Raw genomic sequence first — 21065 nt, 5'->3', positions numbered from 1 at the left:
AAAGAAATCTTCCTCTGGATTTGTTATTCCTTCAAAATTAATCTGTACAGACATGACAATGCAAAATTGAGAAACAATGTTTTTCTTGGTAAATGCTCAAATACTCCCAGACTGTCCTCCTATATAACACCACAATTCAGGTTTAACTTAGGTGTTTAGCCTTCCCATGAAATTCTTGGAATACAGTACAAGAATAATATCAGTGTCCATAGTTCCATTTCCCCATTGCTGATCTCAGGCAACATTCAGGCTCTGAAGAGCAGGTCTAATTGTTCTAGAATGACAGTGCCTTGCAGAATTCTGTACCACCTTCATTATTTACACATTTGTGGGGTGTGGGTGGAAGAGTAATTCTCCAGGCATTCTCACTCAATGTATAGAACAGTGAACGCTCTTTCAAGATATTGGAGTAATTCCACAAAATTACAATCTGACCTGAAGCAGGTGAATGCAGAAAAACTAGAAGAGTGAAGTACCCAATTAAGAGAACACACACACATTAAACAGCAAACAAAAGCATGTTTTCATGGGACAGCCAAGAATGAAAGTCCACCCATTGCCATAATAACACAAACTTAAGAGCCCAGGAGTAAAATCAGTTGCATCCAACAGTGTTCGGGGACAGGGCTGGAGCAGTGGGAACATAAGTAATATGTCCCTGAAAGTAGACCTCAGACAGAGATCCCACAGGTAAGAGAGCATGAGAGTCAGGGAGGGAGATCGAACACACCTAAAAATGACAACAGAATGAGGGAAGGAGCTGATTGGCAAGTATTTGGCGTCATCAAATCTTCAGTTTATTTCTAGTAAGCTTAGATAGTCTAAATAAATACAAGCAGGGCAGGGCACTTCAGCCCCGTCAAATACACATCCAGTGTCATGCACAACCACATGTGCACAAGATGTCATGAGCTGGAGGAACTCTAGCAGAAGCTGACATCACTGCAGTGCATCTGAAAGGCTGGAAACTACATGGATAGCACATTTCAGGAGGTTGTCACCTTGTAGTTTAAGATTGTGTAGGCAGAGAGAAATGGGTGACAGCCAGGCAGGAGTCTTGGAGTGTGTCATGCTCTCTAACCAGTATTCAACCCTTAATATTTGAGAGGGCAACGGTTCCCTTGCAGAGTACAACCAAAGGCAAGTCCATGGTACTATAGGTAGCTCAGCCGTACAGGGAGCGGGAGAGGGGAAGGCCATAAAAGCAATAGTGCTCGGGGATCCAACAGGCAGTGGAACAGGCAGGCACTTCCGCTGCCTCAAATGTGGTTCCAAGATGGTATTTTGCCTTCCTAGCACCACGCCCAAGGATGGTCATAGAGTAGCTGCAAAGCACTGAGGTGGGAGGGTGAACAGCACGAGGTCATAGTCCATTTAGTTCCGTAGACATAGATAGAAAGGAGGTTGAGGTTTTCCAGACAGGTTTCAGGGACCTAGCAAAGAAATTAATAAGCAGAGCCTCATAATGGTAGTAATCTTCAGATAACTTCTAGTGCCATGTCCTAGTGAGCACAGAAATAAGAGGATGCTGCAGATGAATGTGTGGATGGAAAGATAATGAGGGAGGGATAGCTTTAGATTCCAAAGGCACTGGACTGGTACAAGCTGGAACCAACAGTCACGGGGAGGTTTGCTAGTGCTATTGGGATGGCAGAGGGATAGGAACTTGAGCTTGGTTTCGGAAAGAAAAGCAGCAAATCTGAAAATGTAAGGCAAAAAATTAGTTAACAAGTGTGGAAGGCAGAGGGAAACAAAATCTTGACAAGAAAACTGACCTAGGAGTTTGCCAGTGCTCATCCTCCAATGCAAGGAGTTTAGTAAAAATGGCAAATGAGCTAAGGGCACTGACATTTGGAAGTACGATAGAGTCAGAGTCATTATAGGACAGGAAGCCTTTCAGCCCATTGAGTCCATACCAGCTCTCTGTAAGCAACCCTGTCAGTCCCAACCCCCTCCTCTATCCTCCTAATCCTGTGTTTATTTCCCTCAAGTGCCCATCCAATTTCTTTTTGAAATCATTCATGGTCTCTGCTTCCAGCAGCCTGGTAGACAATGAGTTCCATGTCATTACCATTTGCTGCACAAAAAAGTTCCTCCTCACATCCCCTCTGTATCTCATGTCCAAAACATTAATTCTATGGCCCCTTGTCCTTATACCAGCGTTTTTGTCCACTTTATCTAAACCTCTAATAATCTAGTACACCTCTATCAAATCTCCCCTCAACCTCCTTCACTCCAAGGAGAAACCCAGCTTCTCCAGCTTATCCTTGTAGCTAAAATCCCTCTCTCCCTGGAATCACTCCTCTGCATTATCTCAAATGCCCTCACATCCTTAAGTGTGGTGACCAGAACTAGATGCAACACTTTAGTTCTGACCTAACCAGAGCTTTATTAAAAAAAAGTTTATCATAAATAAAGGTATTGACTACAAAAGCAGGGAAGTTATGAAGCCAAGATCCCATATTCTTTTAAGGTGGTAGGGCGTATTGAGAGGGTAACTAGTAAAGACTTAGGCACAAATCATCCAGGTCCCTCTGCCAATGTCCAAGTTATTCATTATTCATATAGATTTAAAAAAAGTAATGTCCTAGCACTGACCCTTCAGGAACAGCACCATCTACCTCCAACCTGAAAAACAACTGTTTAGCTCCAACTCTTTTTCTGGACTTAAGCCAATATTTTATTCAAATTTACCCTCCTCTTCCATGAGCCTCAATTTTGTTAACCAGCCTTTTGTGACACTTTGTCAAATACTTTAAAATCCATACAGACAACATCCATTGTATTCCTCCACCGTAGATATTAGCGAAACATGGCTTAAGGGAGGTCAGGAATGGCTGCTCAAAACTCCTAGTAAAAAGGTTTTCAGATAAGTTGGGACCAAGGGTTTTTTTTTGAAGGGGGGGGTGGCAGCAATGGGCATCACAATATTATTTAAGGAAGCAATTGCAGCTTAAGGAGAGATGATATGTTGGAAGGATCAAATAGGGTACATGGGCTTAACTGAGGGACAAAAAAATGTGGGAATCACACTGATGAGAGTACTATTGTAACTCAAGCAAATCGATCAGAAGGAAACAAAAGAACAAATATGTAGGCAAATTTCTGAGAAGCACAAAATCACATCAGACAGTAATCGTGGGGGATTTCAACTACCCTGCTATTAATAGGGATAGAAGGCAGAGAATTCTTAAAACACATTCAGGAGAACATAAGCCAGTATTTAACAAGCCCACAAGTGAAGAGGGCTTAATGTTAGGGAATGAAGCTGAGTAGATGGAAGGGATATCAACGAGATCACAGATGAAGCCATTCGGCCCAACAACCCTATGCTGGTTCTCTGCAAGGGCAATTTAAACTAGTTTTACACCCTGCACTTTCCCTATATGGATGTAACTCCTTATCAAATTCCTTTTGAAAGCTACAATTAAATCTGGCTCCAAAACTCGGGTAGTACATTCCAGATCACAACCACTAGCTGCATTAAAAAGTTCTCTCTCATCTTGCCTTTGGCTCTTTTGCCAATCACTTGAAATCTGTGCTCTCTGATTCTCTACACTTATGTCAAAGGGAACAGTTTCATTCTATCTACTCTTTCTAAACCACTCAATTTTGAAAATCTCATTCAAATCTCCTTTCAAACTTCTCCAAGGAGAGCAACCCTGACTTGACATAAGAAATAAGAGGAAACCACATGGCTCCTTGAGCCTGCTCTGCCATCAATATCGATCATGGCTGACTTTCTGTCTCAGCTCCATTTTCCTGGAGTGTAGTGTATACCATCTACAAGATCCACTGCAGCAACTCATTAAGACTACTATGACAGTACTTTCCAAATCCATGGCATCTACCACCTAGAAGGGCAAAGGCAGTAGATGCATGGGAACACCACCACCTGCAAGTTCCCTTGCAAGTCACACACCATCCTGACTTGGAACTATATCGTCAATCTTTCACTGTTGCTGAGTCAAAATCCTGGAACTCCCTTCCTAAAAGCTCTGTGGGTGTTCCTACAAGTCATGGACTGGCTGCAGTGGTTCAAGAAGGCAGCTCACCAGCACCTTCTCAAGGACAATTAGGATGGGTAATAAATGCTGGCCTAGCCAGCAACATCTTTATCTCATGAACGAATGATAAAGGAAAAAACAATATGGGGAGCAGACAGGATAAAGTGGACTGGAGGCAGAAGATCAACCATGATTGTATTGAATGGTAGAACATCCTTGAGTGGCAGTATTATCTACTCCTAATTCTTAGGTTATCCTCTATAATCCCTTCAGATCCTTAATGAAATGTGGTGCCCAGAACTGGACACAATACTCCGGAGTTTTATACAGGTTCATAACTTGCTTGCTTTTATACTCTATGCATCTATTTATATTGTCCAAAATCTCATATCCTTTAAACTGCTTTTTCAACCTGCCCTGCCACCTTCAACAATTTGTGCACATCTACCCTCAGGCCCGTCTGTTCCTGCATTCCCTTTAGAATTGTACACTTTACAGTATTTTGGTGACAGTGATCACAATTCGGTCGAATTTAGCGTAGTTAAGGAAAATGACAAAATCAGACCAAGTGTGAAAATAGTTTTAAATTGGGGAAAGGAAAAGCTGGGATGTGATTTGGCAAAAATGGATTGGAAACAGCTACTTAAAAGGTAAGTCACTGCCAGACAAATGGGAGTCATTCAAGGATGAGATAGAGAGGGTTCAGAACAAATGGTTACAAAAGAGGTCTTTCCAAACTAGAATCCCCTGGATCTCGAGGAGCACAGGGTAGGGTAAGGCAAGGCAAAAAAAGAAAAGCTTATATTGGATGCTAAGTGCTCGATATTACAGAAAGCCCAGGCGCATAGGAAGTGCAGGGGAGAAATTAAAAAGGAACTTATGAAATCAAGGAGTATGAAAAAGATTGACAAGTAATATCAAGGAATACTCAAAAGGTGTTTTATGAATACATAAAGAGCAAGAGGGTAGCTAAGGCTTGAAGATTGTAGCACATTTTACATAGTCTACATGGATAGTAGCAGGGCTTTTGACATTTGATATTAGCAAGTCTCATCGCCAAGAGTTAGCTGAAGCCAAGCATGACAGCAAAAGGAGCGCGTGGCAACCTGGGCACCTCACCCACTCTTTCCCCCACCACTATTTGCCCTGCCTGTGACAGAGACTGTAGGTCGTGTATTGGACTCTTCAGTTGCCTGAGAACTCAATTTTAGTGTGGAAGCAAGTCATCCTTGACCCCCAAGGGACTGCCTAAGAGGAGAAGACATGGCAAACTGGTCAGAAAAGTAAAAGCCCATGCGATCCAAAGGAAAGTGGCAAGTTGGATCCAAAATTGGCAGGAAACAAATGGTAATGCTCAACCAGGTGTTTTTGTGACTGGATGACTGTTTCCAGTGGGGTTCCACAGAGCTCATGATCAGGTCCCTTGCTTTTTATATAGTATAAATCAAATGATTTAGATTAAAAGTAGTGGGTATGAGTAAGTTTTCAGGTGATCAGAAATTGGCCACATGGCTGATAGTGAGGGAAGCTGTTGCCTACAAGAAGGTATCGGGTCGGCAGAAAAGTGACAAATGGAATTCAATTCAGAGAAATGTGAGGTAATACATTTGAGGAAGACAAAAAAGGCAAGGTAACACACAATAAATAGTGTAAAGGAAAGAGGGATTTTGGATTACATGCTCAGAGATTCCTGAAGAAAGCAGCACAGGTAGGTGGTTGATAAGACATTCATGATAAAGTTCTGCGCCATGTCTAATAAACTGAGAACAGGGAGGATATACTGGAATTGAATAAAAAACTAGTAAGGCCACAGCTAGAGTACTGGTCACCTGGCATTACAGGAAGAGGATTCAGAAGAAATTTACAAGGATGATGTCAAGACTTCAAAATTGTAGCTAAGAGGAAAGATTGGATACAGTTTGTTTTCTTTGGAACAATGGAGGCTGAGTGAGATTTAATTGAAATGTATAAAGTTATGAGGGGCCTAGAAAGAGTGGATAAGAAGGACCTATTTCCCTTAGCAGAGAGGTCAATGGCCAGGGGTACAGATTTGAAGTAACTTGCCGAAGGCTTAGAGATTGATGGTTCTTTTTTCATCCAGAAGGTGGGAGCTCTGGAACTCACCACTGCAGTGAGGGAGAAGTACTGAAAGTATTTAAAAAGTACTTGCATATGTACTTGAAATTCTGTAAACTGTAAGGTTATAGGCCAAGATTTGAAAAGTAGGATTAGATTGGATAGCTTTCTCTGCTGGCACAGAAATGATGGGCCTTCTGGTCCATCATTTTCAATGATTCTATCTTGGACTATTCATTCCAAGACAGTTATTTTTGAAGGTGGAGAGAAACAGGGAGCAGGGTAGGTGGAAGGAAGGAAGGAAAGGAACATGCTCCAGAGTTAGGCTGGTTTACTCCCTTCAGATTAACTAGGGTAACTAGATCAGAATGAAAAAAAAACTTGCATTTATAATCCTTTAACCTAGTAAAATATCCCAATGTGTCTAACAGGAGTGTTACCAAACAAAAGTCAAACCCAAATAGATGTGTTGCCTTGGGGGGGGGGGGAAGAGAGAGAGAGAGAGAAGAAAAAATATCACCCAAGTAGATAGCTTTGTAAGCAGTTTTGGTCCAGTCGTAACTTCTCTTTCCTATCAGTAAAATTCGTTATTCGGCATGCTCTAGTAACTGGAATTCTGGGGTCAGGTCTGTTTTTGACTGGAGATGTCTCTCATCCCTCAGAAATCAGTGCTAACACTTGTTTCCCGTCAGTCCCATCCTCACAAAACCGCTAATAATTCTCAAACTCACTGGTAGTTATCATCGGCAGCCTGCCCTCACTCTGGTCTCAGCCTCCCACTGTTCTGCAGAACCATGTTCCCTTGACACCGCTCACTAGATTCACACTTCCACACCTTGGGACCTCAACACCTGCATCACCACAAGATCCCCAGGAGCTCTAGTTGGATGAAAACGCAGCACTCACCTTACATCTTAGTTAACCAACATATTTAAAGTAACCAGCACCCCTCATTCCCAGAGCATGCCAGATAACAGAAATGTTACTTTTTTGTTTTCTGAATAATGAGATTCATAATTAGGCAGTTCTCCAGTAATTCTTCCAAATAGATGTTATTCAGGTAGAAGGTAGGACAATAAGCATTAGCTGACTAATTTGCTCAAAGTGTCATAGTTGAAGCCGATCTACCCTCCGCCAACATCAAATAGCCACTTCCGAGCAGGGAGCACTAGATAGGGAAAAGGATCAGGAGCAGGAATCACAATTGATTTCACACTTCATCCCGAACACCCAAACATATGGATCAAGAAGCTAATTGTTGCTTCCTCGCTACCATGAAACCAGCAAGGGGCCAACAAAAAGTTGATAAAAAACAAAAAATTAAAATGAGAGTAAACTAGCTAGAAATATAAATAGATTGCAAGAACTTAAATAAGTATATAAAAAGGAAGACGGTAGCTAAAGTAAACATTGGTCCCTTAGAAGCAGAGACAGGAGAAATTATCATGGGAATGAGGAAATGGCAGACATTAAACAAATATTGTGTGTCTGTCTTCAAAGTAGAAGAACCAGTTTTATACCAGAAATAAACAGTAACCTAGGGGTTAAAAAGAGTGAGAAAATTAGAGAAATTAATATCAGCAGAGAGAAAGTATTGCAGAAATTTAAGGGACTAAAATCCGACAAATCCCCAGGACCTGACGGCCTACACCCTAGGGTTTTAAAAGCAGTAGCTGCAGAGAAATTGGGTGCGCTATGATTTTCCAAAATTCCTTAGATTTGGGAACAGTCCCATGAGATTGGAAGTTAGCAAATGTTACCCTTTCTTGAAAAGCAGTGCAAATGAAAACAGAGAACTACAGGCCAATTAGCCTAACATCAGCTTGTTGGGAAAATGTTGGAATCTTTAAAGAAGTCTTAATGCACTCAGAAAAGCATAACCTGATTAGAACAAGTCAGCATGGTTTTACTAAAGGGAAATTCTGATTGACAAATGTATTCGTTTTTTGAGGATTTAACTAGTAGGGTAGATAAAAGGGGAACCAGTGGATGTTGTATACCTTGATTTTCAAAAGGCATTTGATAAAACACCACACAAAACATTAATAGGTAAAGTAAGGGTTCATGGAGTTGCAGGTAATATTTTAGCATGGATAAGGATTGGTTAACAGATAGAAAACAGACAGTGGACATAAACAGTGCTTTTTCAAGTTGGCAGGCAGTGAATAGTGGAGCACTGAAAGGATCAGTGCTGGGGCCTCAGCTATTAACAATCTACATTACTCTGTTTCTTCATTTAAGTCATTAATATATCCAAGTTTGCTGACGATGCCAAGCGAGGTGGAAAGGTAAGCTGTGCGGAGGACAGAGGGTGCAAAGAGATATAGACAGGTTAAGTGAGTTGGGCAACAAGATGGCAGACGGAGTAGAATATAGGGAAGTGTGTAGTTATTAACTTTGATCAAAATAGGAAAGCATATTTTGTTTTAAAAAAAGATGTGAAACTTGTAAGTGTTGATGCTCAAAGAGACTTGGTTGCACTCAGAAGGAACAAAGTTACCATGCAGGTGCAGCAATAATTAGGAAGGCAAATGGCTTGTTGGCCTTTATTGCAAGGGGATTGAAAACAAGAATAAAGAGGTCTTGCTATAATTGCATAGAGTTTTGGCGAGACCACATCTAGAAAACTGTGTGTAGTTTTGGTCTCCACATTTAAGGTTAAGCTTACATTGCAGGCAGAACAACAAAGGTTCACTAAATTGGTCCCTGGGATGAGGGGGATTATCCTATGTTGAGAGGCTGAGTAAATTGGGCTTATATTCTTGAGTTTAGAAGAATGAGAGGTGATCTCATTGAAACCTACAAAATTCTGAAGCAGCTTGATAGGGTAGGTGCTGAGAGATTGTTTCCACTGGTCGGGGAAATCTAAAACACTGGGGCAGAGTCTTAAGATAAGGGGTTGATCATTTAGGGCCGAAATTACTTCATTCAAAGGCTTGTGACTCTTTGGAATTCTCATCCCCAGAGGGCTGTGGATGGTCCATCATTGAATACATTTAAGGCTGGGATAGACAGACTTTTGATCTCTCAGGAAATTAAAGAATACGGGGAGCAGTAGTAAAACTGAACTGAAGCCAGGATCAGCCATGCTTGTATATAATGGTGGAGCAGGCTCGATGGGCCATACATGAGTCTACTCCTATTTCTTGTGTCCTTGTGTATTTGCCTAGCTGGGATCACCAACAAATCAGATCAGGGATTGAAGCTGAGAGTGTCTGATACCACACCAAGCAGTAGATTTTATCCACTGAGTCTGCTGTTTTCTCTTCCTGAATTTGAACATTTCAAATCAGCAGTTGGTTCACAACAATTGCATTTGTGGATCACCAAACATTTATGTCCCTGGGCAATGTGATGGCACAGACACACACCTGTGCTGCCCAAGTCACTGGATGGAAACAGCTGCACTTGGACCATAGTCAAGAACATCAGAGATTTAGGAGGTTAGCATTTTTTGGGGGCTCAGGAAGCAATTCATTAGTTTCACAAAAGCCATTTTCCCATTAATGTTCTGTAATAACAAAAAAATAAACTTACCATCAGCATTTTTCTCCCCTTCACTTTCCTGGTCTCCTTCATACCCGGTGCAGGATAAGTCTAAACTCCAATCTAGGAAATCCCCCAGAAGTGTATCCTCATGGTTAGATAATTCAACAATTGGAGTTGCCACAAAGTTGCCTCTATCTTCTCGAAAACTATCCTCTCTTCGTCTAAATAGAAAGGACAAAAATTCTCAGACTAATTGGTAATAAGATTCACCTGTATCAGATCCTTTATTCTAGAAGATTCTTCTAAACCAGTGCAGGTCTGGTGCACTCAAGCTTCACTACAAACTTAAACACCTAATCTAATCTAGCAGTTCAGCACGATTGACAACGTTGTCTGCTTCTCTCCCCATCACTGCCCCAGAATGCACAAGTCACACTAACACTTTAAAAGGAGACACTGAAAATCTTACCTATGCTTAATTCAATTTAAAATGACAAAAATAGTAAAATGACACTAATTATACTTTTAATATTTCATTCATGCATGCACCAGATTTAAAAAAGATAAAATACTCAAGTGCATTAGTACCTCTTTTGCCAAACAAAAGGCAATCCATGCATCAACAGCTAAAGACACTGGATACAGCAAAGGCAATGGGCTCTGACACCATCCTGGCTGTAATACTGAAAACTTGTGGTCCAGAACAAGTCACGCCCCTAGTCAAGCTGTTCTAGTACAGTTAGAAAACTGGCATCTACCTGACAATGTGAAAAACTGTCCAGGTGTGTTCTGTTAATAAAAAGCAGGACAAATCCAACCTGGTCAATTACCATCCTAACAGTCTACCTCAAACATCAGCAAACAGAAAGGAGTTGTAAACAGCGCTGTCAAGCAGCACTCACTCAAATAATCTGCTCACTGATGCTCAGTTTGGGTTTTGCCAGGGTCACTCAGCTCCTGACCACTTGCATTGGTCCGAACATGGACAGAGTTGAATTACTGACATGAGGAAAGAGTGACTGCCTTTGACATCAAGGCAGCATTAGACCGAGTGTGGCATTGGGAATCGGGGGAAAAAACTCTCTACTGGTTGGAGTCATACCTAGCACAAAAGGAAGATAGCTGCGGTTGTTGGAGGTCAATTAACTCAGCCCCAGGACATCACTGTAGGAGCTCCTCAAGGCAATGAACTAAGCCCAACCATTTTCAGCAGCTTAAATGACTTTCCCTCCATAAGGTTAGAAGTGGGGATGTTCGCTGAGATTGCAGTGTTTTGTACCATTCCTGATTCCTCAGATACTGAAGTAGTCCATACCTATATGCAACAAGACCTGGACAACAGTCTCAAGCAAATACCTAATAAAACATGACATTCACAGCCATCTGGGGAATTCACATATCCCTTTGTTTAAGGATGGATCATCAACAAAACTAGAATTCCAGCCGGTCCATTTCTTTTTCACCATGAAAAAAAGGAAACATCGAAACTCAATATGTGTAAGACAAATGTGAATTAACAATTCACCATTGCCACTGCTAATTTAATGGTTTCCCTCATTCAAACTAAGCTGGGTGAATCTCAAGGTGTCAAACGACAACATAAGATGATTGGAATCAACAGACACATCACCCTCTATTTGGAAATAGCAGAGAAACTGCCCACAGGCAGACAGAATTCTACTGAAAGCCAAACAAACGTCTGCAAGTCATCTATGCCGCAAAGGTAATAAACAGCAATATCCTGAAAGCGGAAGGACCTCCACCCCAACCAACCTGTTCCAACTTCAAGTTCACATGAGCGCCCGGGAAATTCAACAAGAAATCAGTTTACTCAATCCTTCACTTTACAAGACTTTCACCTCAACTTTAAAGCGTCACGTTCATCTAAGAAACTATAAGCCTGCCACAAAAGAGACTGAGGTATTTATAAATTGCAACCGTGTTGTTATATCTTCATCTGTATCTAATCTGTGTGCGTGAGACATGAGTGAAACATTGTATTTAAAAATTCAGGGCAAGTGAGATAATAAATAAACTTTTATTTTAAAACTTACAAAAAGCTTGCTGCTGGAATTACGTAATTGGGACATTTACGAGGCCAAGAAAAAACACACTTTTTACCCCTGCCAACATACTGATCATGGGCAGTAAAAAGAAACACATCAATTGACACTTCACTGGATCAAAATCCTGGAACCCTTTCCTAACAGCACTGTAGGCATACCAACACTGGGTGGATTGCAGTGATTCAAATGTGGCAGCCCAATACTACCTTCTCAAGGATAATTAGGGATGAGCAGAGCCTTGACATCAAATGCTCATATCCCATGAAAGAGAAAAAAAAAATCACCATTTTCCCCACAATCACAGTTATGAATCTGTGTAGCAGTATTCTTCAGTAACCCTACTACATACTCCTGCAAGTCAATGCAAGAAAAGAGAGGAACCCATCTGCCCTAGGCATAATCGGGATCCAAACAAAATGACACTCTACCCACTCTCCTCTCAAAGGATAGAGAGACCCTGTGCACTACTGCTGTCCAGACAACCACATACAAACACCTGTCTCAAACCATGTAAACCAGTGGATGCACTTAAATATCCATGTAGATCGTACTCCTAGGAATTTCCCAAATAGCTTAATTTCTTAAAGAATGTCAACAGATTTGTGGCCACAGCTTCTTGGATCAAAATGCATTTCATTACATTCCAGTTCCCTGATTAACCAACTTCTCCAAAGAAAACCCACTGAATAATCAAAGTTGACAGGAATAGTAGGCAATGTTGTTAAGAGTTTGAAACTCTGGACGATTATGGAAATCAGGACAGACAAGGACAAATTGCAATGGAAGGGAGGTCTGATCAGCAAAATTTATTTGCATTTCAAAGCAAGGGAGACAGTCATTCGCAAGAAATTCAAAAGCTTGGAATATTCCTATCATGCAAGGTAACTTGGATTTAATATTTCTTTAGCACCATAGAAACCTGTTCTAAGGAACATAAATCAGAAGATAAAAGGCTATGTTAAAAGTGACTGAATGCATGTTCTCTTACCTATAAAGGAGAAGGGCAGAAGTCATTGTATCTAGCCACTGGTTTACAAGAGGAAGACAGTGGAGAGGAAAAGCAGAGGTTTCCAGAGCATATACTAAGTGCCTCAAGGACAGAAATTTTGGGGCAAATGCACAAGAGATCAGAATAAGAGGGATTGTAGTATTAGAGGTGGTTAGAGAGCTAGGGAGAGGTCATGCCCCAAATGAGGTTATGTAAACATTGTGGATTTTAAATCTAAGATATTGGAATCCCATCCTTGCTAGTTTTGATAAAGTTTTAGATGAGCTGAAGTTCACAGAAAGGGAAGGGTCGCTGGTTTCCCAAGAGAACATCGTCACCTCCAGACTCTATTCAAAAGACATGAATAAGGCTTTCAGCAACAGATAGTTAGCTGGGATGAAGGCTGGTGACAGTAGGGAAGTGGAAGGCAGCTGTCCCTATAGCCAACAAAATAAGAGGTCAGAAGTTCTGTGGGGTTACAGAAATTCCAATTCAAAGATGGCAGGTAAGGAATGGGATGGAACCAGTGACATTCTGTGAAGGCAATGGCTTCAATCTTCCCAAATAAATAGGAAGGAGAACTTGCATTCTATGGCATGTTATAACTCCAGGGCACCCCAAAGCAATTTAGCACTATTTAAGTGTAGACACAAGTCTAATGTATGAAATACAGCGGCCCATTTACACACAAACATGTGCGAGCTGACCAGACGTCTATCAATAATGCAGACACAAGGCAGGAAGTAGATGAGGAATAGGGAGCAGTCTGTGGACTCTGAGGACAACAGTGAGGGAAAAGAATGCTGGAGATGCTCTGACTACAAATGACTAAAAGAGGTAGATACAAGACATCAAATCACATCGTGACTAAAACTGGTTTGTAGTTTGAGAATTTCCCCATGTAAATGAATTAGAACATTTTAACCATGCAAAATTTAAACTGGAATGCTCAGTTCGAGAAATTTACCCTAGTTTGTTGAAGCATTCCTGACAACACCCCACCCACTCCCCCCATCAATTTCCTTCAATTTTCTTTATGCTACAAACTCCAAGCTCTACTTTTGAGTCCTCAGGCATCTTAGATTTTAAAAGTCACTGAATTTTCACAAACTTGTAAGCACCCTCTGTTTATTTCATGCACTATACATTCTCAATTGCTGCACGGCTGTAGATCTTGGAGGGAACACTGCCCCGGGGGAATCTTTAGTTTAGGTTTACAAGTGGATTCATTTCTTACCTTTTTGTTTTGTTGCCTGAAGGAGACGTCAAAAAAGTCTGAATCTCAGGATGAGTGTGAGCAGAAAGTAGTGAAGATTCCTTTTCCTCTTTTATTCCTAGCAGACTACAGAGCTCACTGTAATCCATCACCTAATATCCACCACAATGTAAGGTTAATAGAAAAGAAATGCAATAGCCATATTTCAACTTCAACATACCATGAACTTGAACACTTAGCCTGATTTCAGTTAGCAGTTTACTGTTAAAGTGCATTCAGAAGAACTTCCAATATTTCCTGTCCCACAAAAAAGAAAGCATTGTTGGAGTGAGTCCTGGGGATTGAAGTGGGTCAAGTGGAGAATGTCAGTGGGGAAACATCTCATGAAGTGGTCATGGTATTGCAAAGTGTAGTTATAGAGAGGGATAGATTAGTCTAGAATAAAAATCCTTAACTGGAGAGCTAACTTCAGCAAATTGAGGCATGATCTGGCCCAGGTAAAATGGAGTCAGACTGGAAGGTAGAGATGTAATGGAGCAAAGGTAGAAGGCATAGTTTGGTACAATCCCACTCTACTGCCTTTTCCTCAGTCCTGCAGACTTCAGATAATTTTCCAATTCCCTTTTGAAAGCCACAAGTGAAAATGCCTCCACCACACTCATAGGCAGTGCAATGCAGATCCAAACCACTCACTGTGTAATGAAGTTGTTCACGTCACCATCGCTTTTTGTGCCAATCACCTTAAGTCCTCTGGTTCTCGATCCTTCCACCAACAAAAACAGCTTCTCTCTATCTACTCTGTCTAGATTTCCCATGATTTTGAAAAATCTCTTTCAAAATCTCCTCAATCTTCTCTGCTCCAAAATCAGCCCCAGCGTCTCCAATCCATCCACTTAGCTCAACCTCCTCATCCCTGGAACCAGTCTCATGATTTTTTTTTTCTGCACCCTCTCAAACACAGTGGAACAGAACATAAAACTCAAGTTGAGGCTGAACAGCGTTTCATATGCTTTGTTAAGGCTCTCTCAACCTGCCCTGCCACTTTCAATGATTTGTGCATAAATATCCCCAGGGGTTTCTGATCCTGCAACCATCCTCCCCTATACAATTGTACCCTTTAGTTTATTTTGCCTCTCCTCATTCTTCCTACCAAAATGAATCACTTCACACTTCTTTGCATTAAATTTTAACTGCCACTTGTGTGCTTATTCACCAGCCCATATCCTCTTGAACTTTATTACTATCCTCTTCACAGTTCACAATACTTCCAAGTCTCGAGTCATGTGCAAATTTTGAAATTATGTCCTGTACATGAAAGTCATAGTCATTAATATAGATCAGGAGAAGCAGGAATCCTAACACCAACCCTTGGTAAGCCACTGAACACCTACCTCCAGATCAATAAACAACTGTCTACCACTACTTTTTCCTGTCACTCAGGTAATTTTGTTCCATGCTACTCTTATTATTCCATAGACTTTAACTTTGCTTAAAAGCCTGTAATAGGGCACTTTATCAAATGCCTTTTGGAATTCCATGTACATGACAGCAACACTACCCTCTTATCACAAAAATACTCAAGCATGTTAAACTAAACACAATTTGTCCTTAATAAATCCATGTTGGCTTTCCTTAATTAATCCACATTTATCCAAGTGACTGTTAAAAATGATAATTCAGGACAAAATTAAATTTTTTTTCCCACCACTGAGGTTAAACTGATTGGCCTGACATTGCTGGGCTTATCCTTATACACTTTTTTGAACAAGTGTGTAACATTTTCAATTTTCTAGTCCTCTGCTACCACACCTACATAAGGAGGATTGGAACATTATGGCCACCGCCTCTGCAAATTCTATTCTTACTTCCCTTAGTATCCTTGGATGCATCTGGTCCTGATGACTTAACTTTACAGCTATATTAATACCTTGGTATCTTTAGTCCATCCAATGTCTCAACTATCCCCTCTTTCACTATGGCTTGGGCAACATGTTCTTCCTTGGTAAAGACAAATGCAAAGTACTCATTTAGTACCTCAGCCTCAATGCGTTAATCCCCTTTTTGGTTCCTAACCAGCTTCACTCCTCTTTTGACCATGCGCGGGAGGAGCAGGCAAGAATGTGCATGGGAATGAGTGTGTGCGCGTCTGCCTGCCTTACTCCCAGTCTCAGACTCTCGCTATCACGTACACACACTTACACCCACTCTCAGTGGGTGAGAGTGTGAGCACCCTGAGACAGGGAGTGAGCCTGGCACACAATGACCCTCTCATACACTGGTCATTTTTATTAATGACTCTTTTTAAACCTTAATTTATTGCTATCAGATTGCTTTATTTTTCTTAGAAAAATAATGGAAATGCAGTCCCACCAAGCAAAAAAGGTGGCCAAGCCTGACATATCTACACAGACTTTCAAAAAGACATTTGATGAAGTGCCACATAATAGGCTTGCTAACAAATTGAAGCACATAGGATAAAAGTGGTAAAAGCAGCACAACACAAAATTGGCTAAAGAATAAAAAACAGTTGGGTGAAAGGCCATTTTTCAGACTGGAAGGAGGTAATCACCAGTGGTCCCCAGTGTTCAGACTAGATTGGGCTTGGTTAAGTACAGGACACAACTGTGAAATTCAGATAACATGAAACTTGGAAGTGTCATAAAGTGAGGAAGATAGAAAGACTTCAAGAGGACACAGTGGTGCAATGGACAACCTATAGCAGATTAAATTAAGCACAGTGCAACTGATACATTTTAGTAGGAAGAATGAAGAGTTAAATGGTAAAATTTTAAAGGGGCTCCAAGAAGATACTTTAGGGTGTTTATGCATACATTTGTGAAGTGTCAGGACACCAGACTAATGAAAGTTAATAAATCATAAGGGATCCTGGGCTTTATAAAATAGAGCCATAGCACAAAAGCTGGGAAGTTATGCTAAACCTGTATAAAAACATCAGTTTGGCCTCAGCTGGAATTTGCACTCAATTCAAGGCATCATGCTTTAGGAAGGAGCTGACAGATTTGGGGAAGGTATAGATGAGCAGATAAGATTTACCAAAATGCTTGCAGGGATAATGAATTACAGTTATGTGGATAAATTGGAGAAGTTAGGGCTGTTTTTCTAGGGCAGGGAAGGAAAGAGGAGATTTGATATGCATTTAAAATTATGAAGGGTTTAAATAGAGTAAATAAAGGGAAACAGTTTCTAACAGCTGAAGAGTCGAGAACTTGTAGGCATAGATTTAAAGTGAAAGAGCCAGAGACAACATGAAGAAGTACTTATATATAAAAAAATTCATGAGTGGTTAGGATTTTGGACGGTACTGCCTGATAAGGCGAAGGAAAAGAGGGTTAGCAGTAGCTTTCAAAAGCTAATTGGATAAATACCTGGAGATTTAAGTGATCTGGGGCAAGAACCAGGGAGTGATTAAACTTTGAAAGCCAGGACAGACTTGTTGAGCCAAATGGCCACCTTCTGTGCTGTACTATGCAATGATTCTGTGAAATCAAAACTGAAGCAAGAGAGACTTGCATTGCTATAGCACATATTTAAAATACAACTGACTTGAAATGTAGGAACTGTTATAGGCAAGCAAGGCAACCATTGCACATATAGAAAGGTATAATGAGCTGAATGACCAGTTAACCTGCTTTTGGTGGTGTTGGTCAACAATGCACCCTGAACCATGATACAGGAAAAAATCCTTACACTCCAAATGGGATCTTTAACATCCACCTACACCACTGGAACAGACAGACAGGGTATTTATTTAACATCTCAACCTTTGGACAGTGCCTTTGATGATGTAGTACTCCCTTTAGCAATGAACACAGGTGTCAGCCTGGTTTAAAACTGTTCAATCTTACGATTGAAGGCTTTGCTATCTATCTTCTCGTGAATTCCCCTCAAGCTCTTTTCCACCATTTTAAAAGTCTCTTTATTCTCCCATTTCCTCCTCAAATGACAACACTACATTAAAAAGATATTATACAAATGTTACCTCAATCTCAGTATGAATAATGTCCCACATCCTGAGGTTGGAGATTATGCTTTATGGTATGGTGGCAATTAACTGCTCCAAAAGTTAAATAAATTAACTTCATTTTAAAGAAAGTAGAAAAGGATAGAATAAGCTAATATTTATGTAGGCAAGTCTCCATTTTACATTTTCCTAAGCCTTTAAGCAAATCATTTAAATTACTTCTTCCTTTAATACATCTATAAATGCTAGAAAGAGATTAAGAAACTAGTGCCCAACAACCCTAATCTTAACCTCTTCCCCCATCACATACATAATGTCAGCTTTTAAATCAAAAGCCACGACTTGATTCAAAATGTCAGAATGACTGCGTTCAAAGCAGCACAGAAGGCAACAAGCTACAAATTAACCAGAAAAATAAATGAAAGGTCTTGGTCTATTTTTAAGATGTAATTTGGCATCTAAACTTGTGCATCATTCTTTTTACTGGCAATCCGAAATGAGAGCACTAATTGCTTGCCTGATTTACAGCTAAGTAACAATTCCATGGCTGTCAATGCATCACATTACAGGAATGTTAAGACATCAAGGCAGTCTTGCATCAAGGACAACGCACCTTTTCCTTGCTAATTTGCTGATAACGTTCATCCTCAAATCGTTGCTTTACAGCAGTAAGAGACACGTGCCTGTAATCCCTGGGTGCTTCATTATGAAAGCTAGTAGAAACAGTTTTAGAATAAATCAAAATGTAAGAGTTTGTTATCCAACACAATACTAACCCCTTAACAGATAATTAAAAGAAAATGAGTGAATTTAACAGAACACAAAGATTATCATATGCCACTATATGCCAAAGAAATTTAAAAATTAATTTTTGGAAAGTTTTCATATAAATTAAAGGATTGATTTTACATGTACCCATTAGCCATGGGAAAGCAGGAATGAGAACTTGTGAACTACAACAAAGATTAGCAATAAACCTCTTTCCAATTGCTATGTACAGTTTCTTAAATGCATGTAACAAGCAGATGTATACTGTAGAGGAACATTAAAGTTTGCCTTTAGATTCAGTTAGATTAAATATTACAATATAAAGCAATGCAGCACTAAGAGTCCCTGAGTATTAATGAGACAAAAATTAACACTGTGATTTGGTGGTACAGAACTTGAGTATTGCTGAACAAAAACATTTTGTCAAAGCTTTTCATCTTGCACTCATCAAGACAATCGCAAGAATACCAGTGTCAGGGAAGCAACAACTTTACACTATGGTTGGCAAGTGGGTTCTGACTGGTAGAGGCATTGCCATGAGGAATGCACCAGTTAATGGTGACTGACTGTTAACTGCCAAGCATTGTTTGAAATTTAAACCAGGCAGCTTGACTCTGGTCAAGGCATTGCCCCAAAAAATGAACAAAGTAAGTAATAGCCATTCACTGGTTCATTCTTCAGGGCAATGCCTTGACCACAGTCAAGCTGCCTTGTTTAAAATTTCAAACAATGCTTGGCAGTTAACTGTCAGCCATCATTAACTGGTGCGTTCTACCAGAGTCTGCTCCTCAACCAATCAGCACTCTCTTCTCATACAGTATAAAGTTGTTGCTTCCCCATGACATTGGTATTCTTGCAATTTGCAAGGCGAAAAGCTTTGACAAAATGTCTCTTTTTTCCAGTAACACTGATTTAACATTTCATTGATTCTGTACTAACATCTAGCTCCTAATTCTTGTACCCTCCCCGCACAGCGAAACCAATTTATGCAGAAAGGTTGTTCAGCATAAGGCTGGCATAAAAGCATGATATTGTAATTAACATTGAAAAGCAAAGAGAATTGAGAATTTATATGTACACATTTGGGAAACTCCACACCACTGTATACACCATTTACATCCTATATAAGCTACACAGACAATTAGCTGTATATTATTTGGTAGCTCTCACCATTTTTTATGTAGATCTACTACACATGGAATTAGATTTTCTAATGTAAAACCAGTAGACTCTGTTAGCTGACTTGACCATGGGAGGACTAGAAAAGAGGGAAAAACAGCTTTCAAATCTGAATTACAGAAACAGCAGGTTCTGCACTTTCAATTAGAGTTGTTGTGGAACAATACAGTTCGCGCTTTTATTCAACTGGACATTGGTTAGACCATATTACCGCCCGACCCTGTATAAGTATTGCATATTATGCACACCCTGCATTTTTTGGATATTAGAAAAGGTACATAAACATGGACTAAGATTGCTTGTAGAGTCTTCATTCTTCAAATTATACCATCCTGCACAGCAAGCACTGAACTTAACTTGGACAGTTTTTTTCCCTGTAGAAACTACTTGATGTTAGTACATGTCAGCATTGCCAAACATGGTTTTCTGCACCATTGTCCTAAAAATGGCCCACAATTTGCTCATTAATATTTGTTCACTTTGACCTGAAGCTAAACTAAAATTAACTAGCCAAAATCTAAGCCTATTTTGCAGGGATGGACTGTGTTAAACCAAGGGGTTCACAATACAAGCAGCTGGCATGGCAGCTGCCATTTGGCTCAAGTCTTTGCTCAAGCAATCTACCACAAATTCCAATGCCCTGTACCACCTGCCTTTGCTTCAAATATTTATCCATTTCCTTTAGAAGCTGAAATGCTTTCACCCAATGGGTAGAACAATTGGTGATCTTTGAGGAGGAGAAAGCTCAAGTACAAACTAGGTACAATCTAACAAGGCCAAAAGTTAGGGAAACCAAAGCCAGGGCTCCTTGGATGACAAGGAAGATAGAGAACATGATTAAACAAAAAGAGGGTATATGATACATGTCTGGAGAATTTTAAGTGAAAACCAGGTCAAATACAATAGGTTAACAGGGGAAATGCAGGGGAAAATAAGATTTGCAGAAGATGATGAGAACAGAATGGCAGGCAATATAAAAGGGAACCCAAGAATCTTCCACAAGCATGTAAATAGTAAGCAGGTAGAAAGAGGTGGAGTGGATCCTATTAGGGACAAAGAGGGCAATAAATGCCTAGAGGTTTTGGGCAAGGCTGGAATAATTGTTGATATTCTGTCAGCTCTCATCAATTGTAGTGGTGATGGTACAGGTAATGGATGATGTGAAAACTGAAAGGCAGTAGATACTGGAAAGGCTGGTTACACTTGAGTGCCTGAGTCACCTGGTCTGGATGGTATGCATTCCAGATTGCTAAAGGGAGTGGTGTTTGAAGTAGTGGAAGGGCTTGCCATAATC

At 40.3% G+C, this 21065-nt stretch overlaps 1 protein-coding gene across 1 annotated transcript in view; it reads right to left on the bottom strand.

Annotated features, from left to right (window-relative positions):
- Window positions 1-21065, bottom strand: part of ccnf (cyclin F) — a 40537-nt gene that overhangs the window by 2412 nt on the left and 17060 nt on the right. The window contains exons 13-16 of the mRNA XM_078558714.1: window positions 19763-19850; window positions 18438-18537; window positions 13864-13994; window positions 9621-9793 (exon numbers count right to left, since the gene is read on the bottom strand). Coding sequence (XP_078414840.1) covers window positions 9621-9793; window positions 13864-13994; window positions 18438-18537; window positions 19763-19850 — 492 coding nt within the window. The remainder of the gene's footprint in view (window positions 1-9620; window positions 9794-13863; window positions 13995-18437; window positions 18538-19762; window positions 19851-21065) is intronic.

This window comes from Cetorhinus maximus, chromosome 15, assembly GCF_964194155.1.
Source record: "Cetorhinus maximus chromosome 15, sCetMax3.hap1.1, whole genome shotgun sequence".
Lineage (NCBI taxonomy): Eukaryota > Metazoa > Chordata > Chondrichthyes > Lamniformes > Cetorhinidae > Cetorhinus > Cetorhinus maximus.
Note: the sequence above shows the minus strand (reverse complement) of the source record. Positions and strands in the feature narration are given on the sequence as shown.